This window comes from Anguilla anguilla, chromosome 6, assembly GCF_013347855.1.
Source record: "Anguilla anguilla isolate fAngAng1 chromosome 6, fAngAng1.pri, whole genome shotgun sequence".
Classification (NCBI taxonomy): Eukaryota; Metazoa; Chordata; class Actinopteri; order Anguilliformes; family Anguillidae; genus Anguilla; species Anguilla anguilla.
In genome coordinates this window covers 3,494,374-3,502,378 of record NC_049206.1, presented here as the reverse complement: position 1 = coordinate 3,502,378, position 8,005 = coordinate 3,494,374, and the positions used below count along the sequence as shown (strand labels likewise).

The 8,005-nt window shown below is 50.8% G+C and overlaps 1 protein-coding gene across 2 annotated transcripts in view; it reads left to right on the top strand.

The window, feature by feature from the left end:
* Nucleotides 1-8,005, top strand: part of LOC118229738 (basigin-like) — a 9,785-nt gene extending 1,780 nt beyond the window's left edge. The window contains exons 2-8 of one of the 2 annotated variants that reach the window (XM_035422037.1): nt 775-934; nt 1,374-1,465; nt 1,956-2,092; nt 2,239-2,512; nt 5,570-5,576; nt 5,671-5,744; nt 6,260-8,005. In XM_035422037.1, coding sequence (XP_035277928.1) covers nt 775-934; nt 1,374-1,465; nt 1,956-2,092; nt 2,239-2,512; nt 5,570-5,576; nt 5,671-5,731 — 731 coding nt within the window. In that variant the 3' untranslated portion in view covers nt 5,732-5,744; nt 6,260-8,005. Of the gene's footprint in view, nt 1-774; nt 935-1,373; nt 1,466-1,955; nt 2,093-2,238; nt 2,513-5,551; nt 5,577-5,670; nt 5,745-6,259 lie in introns of both variants that reach the window. The other variant, XM_035422036.1, reaches the window with a different exon arrangement.

Here is an 8,005-nt window from a genome sequence, read left to right as displayed (position 1 = left end):
GTCTCACAATGCGCCCCCCCCCAGCGATTGAAGTCCGCAGGGCAGGGGCTGCTCAGTTTCACAATTGCGGTTTGTTTGGCGCTTCCTGGGTTTATACGGGACAGCGGGCGGTTCCCCTTCTTGTACGGGTCACTTTGTTCTTTCGCCACTTCCGTTCTTTTGCTGCAGCTTTTGGCAGCCCTTAAAAAAACTAAAACAGCCCTTTGACTAAAAACAAATAAATTACATTATTCTGAAGGTGAAGGTTGAAGATTTTTCAACCGAGTTTTAGAATTGGCAATTATCATGCCAATATGTTTATTATTTTATTTTCATTCCCGCAGCTGTGTTCTTGAACTTGTGCCCCGACAGGTTTCTTGGGTTTTTTTCCTTTTTCACAATTTTAATTTAATTTAGTTATTTTAGCACCCATATTGATTAAATATTTAGTTGTTTTCCTTGAAAAGGTTGTGCTCATGGTCTGAAGGAAATGAGAAAGGTGGACAGGTTGCCATTTTGGCTCTAGTAGTGTGTTGGTTCCGTACCTTAGAGACCCATGTTGGTGCCTAGCTTTGTGCCACTTGTGGTGTCAATTAAAATTTTTACCTGATTCCTGAGGCAGGAATCTATTCCTCCACCCCTCTGGACAGCCAATCAAATCAAAGCTCCAGGCCCCCAGCAGCTAACCGCAGTGTCCGGTGTTGGGTGGCTGAAAGCGATGTCACACAGGAAGTGCAGGCGTGCGGGCGAGCGGGCTGACTGAGTGCCGCTTCCTGCGGCTGTGTTTGAGCGCAGGTGTGGTGGCCGAGCCGACCGTGGTGAGCAACCAGACCTCGGCCGTCCTCACCTGCAACTACACCGGCGCCAGCACCGTCCAGAGCCACCACTGGACCCGCAACAACAAGACCATCGAGGGCACCAAGAAGACCTCCACCGACATCAGCATGCAGCACAAGTATGCCCTCTCTCTCCTGCACCCTTCCTCCGCTTGTGTGATTCTGAACTCGCATTTAAAACGAGGTTTTTAGTTTTGGAATGTTTTTTTCTTTTTTCTTTTTTCTCTCCCTCAGAGGTCCGTGTTCTAGAACTCTCTTTGAATCACCAGCAGTGATTGTGACATCAGCATTAGAATGTTCAGCTGAGGGCATTCTGATCACGTGTTTGTGACCTCACAGCTTGAAGCAGTGGTAACCAGCCGTGTTCCTGGGGTTCTGCTCACCTGTCTCTGTTAATTGGCAGCTCAGCAGGGTCTCGAGTGTTGAGTGAGGTGTGGCTTTGTTAGGGTTGGAGTGAAAACCTCCCGGATGGTAGATCTTCAGGAACAGGCCTGGTTTCCAATGCCTTAAAGTGTTAAGTTTTAATAATAATGAATCTGACTGTTTCTTCTTCATCAGGCTGGATAAGATTGATAGCAACTCTGGGGGTGTATACGCCTGTGTCTTTACTACCGCTGGTGGGGAAGTTAAAAAGGAGATCAAAGTTAAGAGTGAGTAATCTGGACTTTTATTTTTTTTAATACAACTTATGGAAATTAATATTCATTTTATGCATTCCAGTTAATTTTTAATATGTTTTTGTATGTATTGCCATTTGTTTATACTCTCTGTCTCTCTCCTCTCCTCTCTCTCTCTCTCTCTCTCTCTCTCTCTCCTCTCTCCTCCTCTCTCTCTCTGTCTCTCTCTCTCTCTCTCCCCCCTCTCTCCTTCTCTCTCTCTCTCTCTCTCTCCTCTCTCCTCCTCTCTCTCTCTGTCTCTCTCTCTCTCTCTCCCCCCTCTCTCCTCCTCCCTCCTCCCTCTCTCTCTCTCTCTCTCTCTCTCTCTCTCTCTCTCTCTCTCACCACCTCTCTCTCTCTCTCTCCCCAACACTCTCTCTCTCACACTCTCTCTCTCTCACCCCTCTCTCTCCTCTCCTTTCCTCTCTCTCTCTCTCTCTCTCTCTCTCTCTCTCTCTCTCTCTCTCCCCCCCCCCCCCCCCAGCTAAACCCCACGTGGGTGCCTATAAGCACTCTGAGCACGGCAACGAGGGTGATAAGGGTGCGCTGGTGTGTGTGAGCCATGGGTATCCACTGCCCACCGACTGGGCGTGGTTCAAGTTGGTCGACGGCAGCGAGCAGGTGCGTGCGCCTCACCCCCCGCCACCCCACCCCCCCCCCCCCCCCCACCTCCCCGTGGAGCGCGTTTCTTTCCCCGTTTCGGTCACGGAAACGGCGGCGAAAAAAAAAAAAACCGGTAACTCTCTGCGTCCTCCCCGATCTTCCAGGCCATCGAGAACGGCACGGACAAGTATGAGATCAAAACCATGCCCGACAAGACCACGCTGTACATCCACGACCTGGACATCGAGCGCGACGTGGGCGACTACGGCTGCCGCGGCGCCAACGAGCTGGGCGCCAACAGCGACCAGATCCACCTGCGCGTGCGCAGCCGCCTGGCCGCGCTCTGGCCCTTCCTCGGCATCGTGGCCGAGGTGGTCATCCTCATCGCCATCATCTTCATCTACGAGAAGAGGAGAAAGCCGGACGAGATAACCGACGGTACGCCCCGCGCTCGCACCTAAACAAAATAAATTAATAAAAAAATGTTATTAAAAAATGCTCTTTCCTCTGCGCCGGGCACGGGTGTCTCCGCCCCCCCCACATTAAAGAGGAGGAGTGCAGCCTGTCAGAGCCGAAATGGCTCCTGTGTGTGGGGGAGTGGTTTGGCTTTGCTGAACCCTCCCCTTGCAGTCAGCAGCTCTCGTGTGTGCTTATCACAGAGCTGCCTGAGATCCAGCAGCTCCCGATTAATCATTAAAAACACCGTCCCTGTTTATGAAGGGGCTGGCACTCTGCGTGAAGGCCGTTTTATTTGTTTATTGGTTTGTATTTTTGTGTACGAAGGCTCGATGAGCACAAAAATGATTTATTCCTCAGCCGAGCACTAAATCGAGAACTCATTTGCTCGGCCACAGAACAGGCTGGGAGGCCAAATCCCAGGCTGCCATTTTGGCTCTAATTGGAATCTGCACACATGGCTAAGGAGGGCTGCCATTTTGGCTCACAGTTGAACAGTCCATACATAGCCATTAGAACGTCGTCTGTAGCTGCGGCGGGTCGCCATTTTGGCTCATCATTGAATGGTACACACATCTAACACATGTGAACATGATGAAACCTATCACCACCAGGTAAGGCTTTCTTTCTCTAAGGTTATGTGAGTTTTGATTTAGATTTTATTATTTTTGGAATTTGGAATTTATTACTATTGGAATCTAACGACTGCTCTGTTCATTCACTGCAAATAGACGCCACCCCTCTTGAAGTAGAATTGTACCGTAGCTCTGAAGACTTGCATCGTGTTTTCCTGCGTTTTAAAACAGAAAGTTATTTTCCGTGTTGAGTCGTTTTTGTCCGGACGGTCTTTCACACTTCTCTCTCTCTCTCTGTTTGCTGCGTCTTTTTTTTGTTTTGTTTTTGTTTTTTTATTTTAATTTTAAAAAACCCTTTTCGGTAAGTGATGGAAGATGCATGCTGGACTGGAGTGGTTTTTGAGCGGAGGAGGAGCCGTTTGGGCTGGTGTGTGCTGCTGCTTCGCTTCCGCGCCGCGCGGGAGGGTCACGGCGGTCTGCGGGACGGGCGCCTCTTTCACTGGTGTCCCAAAGCGGCCGCCGGGCCACGCCCCCGAGGCGCGGGGCGAACGTCGCCAGTGAAAGACCTGCGTGCGGGTGGCGGCGCGTGTGTGTGGCGCCGCCCTGCTGGTGGGCCGGGGGTACTGCGCTTTGACTGGGAAACGCGCCGGTTGGGTCGCCGTTGGTGCATGCCGCGCTGCATCCGCGATTGCCGCTGGCGCATGACGGCGTTGGTTTCTCGCGTCTGTCTGTGGTTCGCTGTGGGGGAGGAGGAGGAGGAGGAGGGTGGCTGTGTATGAAGAAGGGTTTTTTATCATTGGTAACGGTCCTGTCGTCGCGTAAGGTCAGGGGCCTGTGCTTGAGCGCATTCCTTGGTTGCGGAACTCCGCCGACTCCGCCGTCGCCGTGGAAACCCCGTTTGAATTCTGTGCATGGTTTCCCAGTCTGGCCCTGGAGAAATAACAGAATCCGTCTGGTGTACACCTGTGTCCTGCTGTACCTGTGTCCTGTTACTCCTTTGTCCTGTTATCCCTTTGTCCTGTCGTACCTGTGTCCTGTTACCCCTTTGTCCTGTTGTACCTGTGCCCTGTTGTACCTGTGCCCTGTTACACCTGTGTTCTGTTACCCCTTTGTCCTGTCGTACCTGTGTCCTGTTACCCCTTTGTCCTGTTGTACCTGTGCCCTGTTACCCCTGTGCCCTGTTGTACCTGTGTCCTGTCGTACCTGTGCCCTGTTATCCCTTTGACCTGTTGTACCTGTGTCCTGTTATCCCTTTGACCTGTTGTACCTGTGTCCTGTTACCCCTGTGTCCTGTTGTACCTGTGCCCTGTTACCCCTGTGTCCTGTCGTACCTGTGCCCTGTTACCCCTGTGTCCTGTCGTACCTGTGCCCTGTTACCCCTGTGTCCTGTCGTACCTGTGTCCTGTCGTACCTGTGCCCTGTTACCCCTGTGTCCTGTCGTACCTGTGCCCTGTTACCCCTGTGTCCTGTCGTACCTGTGTCCTGTCGTACCTGTGCCCTGTTGCTCTGTTCTGTGCTCATCACTGCTCAGTATTTAAACTCTGGGTCGTGTAACCCGGCTACCACGGGCCGTATCCCCAGACGGCCCGATCAGGAGCGCTGGTCTGGGATCAGTGCCCCGCGTCGTGACGCAGGATTACAGAGCGCCAGGAGTCACCCGGGTAACGGCGCTGAGTAAAACCCGGAACGCGGACCGAAGTGGGAGAAGGAGCCGCTCCGGGTTTTACCTCAGCGCGGTTGTCCAGCTGACTCGTGATCCCGCTTCGTGACGCAGGGCTCCGGTTCGCCGGTCCGTATCCGACCCGTATCCACCGTGTGCCGAGCGGTGACGCTGACTCCAGGTCAGGCCTCCTGCTTCTGAGGCGCTGAAGTGCGGTGTATGGAGTTGGTGTGTGTGATGAGCGCTCAGTACGTCTGTGTGTGTGTGTGTGTGTGTATCCACAAAGCACTACAGTACGTCTGTGTGTGTGTGTGTGTGTATCCACAAAGCACTACAGTACGTCTGTGTGTGTATCCATGAAGCACTACAGTACGTCTGTGTGTGTGTATCCATAAAGCACTACAGTATGTCTGTGTATATATATATCCACAAAGCACCACAGTACGTCTGTGTGTGTGTGTGTGTGTGTGTGTGTGTCCATAAAGCACTACAGTATGTCTGTGTGTGTATATATATCCACAAAGCACCACAGTACGTCTGTGTGTATCCATAAAGCACCACAGTACGTCTGAGCTGTGCTGTTGCTTTAAGACAGACCCCAGTGGTGCTGCAGGTTCTGTAGAAGGAAACTGGCAGCTGTCAGATACAGCGCTATCACTGTCGCCCAATAAGATTTGACTTTATTGATTTGACTTGATTATGTCAGTGCGCTGCTTACAGATCTTTAATTTCTTTTCCCCTCTCCTCCCCCCCTCCCCCCTTCGGCTTCCTGCTGTGGCCCTGAAGATGACGACTCTGGTGCAGCCCCTCTGTGAGTGAAGCGTCTGCGTCTTTAGCGTGCGTTCGTTTGGTTTCTGTGTTCCGCTGGTGTCTGATTGGCTCCCGCGTGTGTGTGCTCTATACAGGAAGAACGACTCTGCCACCAACCACAAGGACAAAAACGTTCGGCAGAGGAACTCTAACTGAGGGAGGGATGAAGGTGAGCTCCTCCTCCTCCTCCTACTCCTCAACTGGAATTGCACCTGGCTGATGGGCACCCACAGCCAGGTGCCTGTGTGTGTGTGTGTGTGTGTGTGCGTGCATGTGCATGGTGTGTGCGTGCATGGTGTGTGCGTGTGCGTGCATGTGCATGGTGTGTGCGTGTGTGTGCATGTGCATGGTGTGTGCGTGTGTGTGCATGGTGTGTGCGTGTGTGTGCATGTGCATGGTGTGTGTGCATGCGCGTGCATGGTGTGTGCGTGTGTGTGCGCATGGTGTGTGTGCACAGGCCCGACTTATGAACCGTACAGGTGCTACAGGTGCTTCAGAGCACAGCTCTGCTTGCTGCAGCACATGCCTGTCAGTGGAGCGGCGCTGGCCTGTGCAGCTGGGGAGAGCCGGGTTTGGAAAGCAGGCGTTTAAAAGAGGGGTTTGTGAGCCAAGCTGCGCTCCCGTGCCATGACCCGAGTGTGTGAGGTGAGAATCGGGCGCTGACGCTTCCCTCTCTGTCCTCAGGTGACATGATGACTACTGCTGCCCGTCTCTCAGTGGAGCTCTGAGCACTTCAGCGCCCCCTGCTGTCCTTTTCACTTTTGTGCCATTTTTAGTGTTTTTAAAAAAAAAATTTTTTTTGGTTTTTATTATTTTGTTTTGCTTGTGTGTAACTGTCCCATGGCGACTGAGGGAGGGGGCCAAGATGCATGATTCTGGAGTTTATTTTTTTTTTGGTCTTGTCATTTACTTTTTTTTTTGATAAGTTTTGTTATAGTTATTTTTTCTTTGTGCATATGTGGGAAGGATTGATAGGCTGTATTTGATGTATATTTTTTACTCTCTCTCTCTGTCTCTCGCTCTCTCTAGCCCCTCTGTCCAATGCCTTTGATAACAGGACTTTAATAGCTGCCCTAGTTGCCTTCTTTAAAGGCGAAGCTCACCAGAGCTCTGATATTTGCCCCTGAAATATCGGTCCATCGGAGACGCGTGTCATTCACAATCCGCCGATCCGTTTCGGGATTCTGCGCCAACTTCTGCTCTCAGTCGCCACGGAAGTGTTTTTGCTGTGATCTGATATGGGAGCGAACAGGCACGCATGTTTTGGAAAATTAAGCCACGGGCAGTGATTGGCTGGAACAAAAAACAAAACCAGCGTAGACTCTGGGGAGCCCCCCCCCCCCCGCACTGACGGTCGGGAGCTGTGCGCCGCTGTTCTGCTCTTTCCAAACATAGAAACGTTTGGGAATACCGAGCCTGTCCAATGCTGCCTGCTAGTGACTGAGAATACCCAGAATGCAATGCAGGGTCTGTTTGGAGAGAGGCGAGGCCAACTCCACTCTTCTGTCAGGCGCAAGCAGCGACTGGTTTCTGTAAAACGGGGGGGGGGGGGGATGTTCAACTCCTGGAGGGCCACAGTCTCTGCTTGCTTTTTGTGACTTCCTTTCGATCAGCTGTCACCATCGAGCTCAGACCTGCCGCCAGCTCTCCACCCTGCTGTAAGAACTGAGCGTAGCACAATGCTAACGCCCCGGGCTGGGCTTTAAATGTGTAAATGAGATTGGTGATGTCATAAGTGATTATGACGGAAGTTCCGGATCAGGAAGGGCTGTTTGTTCTGAAAGGCACAGAGAAATGATTGGCGGTCTGTGAATGACAAAGGTCTCCCTTTTCTGGATTATATCCCTTAAAGGGGAAGGGGGGGGGGGTTGATTTACATATTTTTAATGGCTGCCCCTTGCATTTTGTATCCTTTTGTAAGCCTTCCGGGTTTATATACCAACAAGCTCATATCGTAACTGAGTTTTCTACGCTTCTAGCTGGTGCCATAGTTAAATGTATCTAGCGTTCTCAGTAAAAGGACCAAGTACATATCAAATTTGGCCTATTTAATTCAACTTTTTAAAAAAAATTTGTTTCATTTTGGAGGGTTACAATGGGAGTTGTCAGGTAAAATTTTATTAGTGCCAGAAAAGGCAAAAAGAAGAAAAAAAAAAAAAAAGCAGCTTTACAGCTGAAATTGTAGGAAAGATGTTGGGGTTCAAAAAAAAAAGAGAGGAAAAAATTGTTTATTTGCCTTATTAATGACTGCACGTTTGGAAGCCAGGCCTTTTTTTAAATTTTAAATACTAGATAGTGTTTTTGTGTGGGGGAGTGAAGTTTTTCGTTATTCGAGCACCTGAGTGATGTCACCGCTGCCTGAAACAGCTCCAGCACTGCCCAGTTTAACAGTCTGCGTAACGTCAATAAAGTTTTATTCTGATTTGGGAA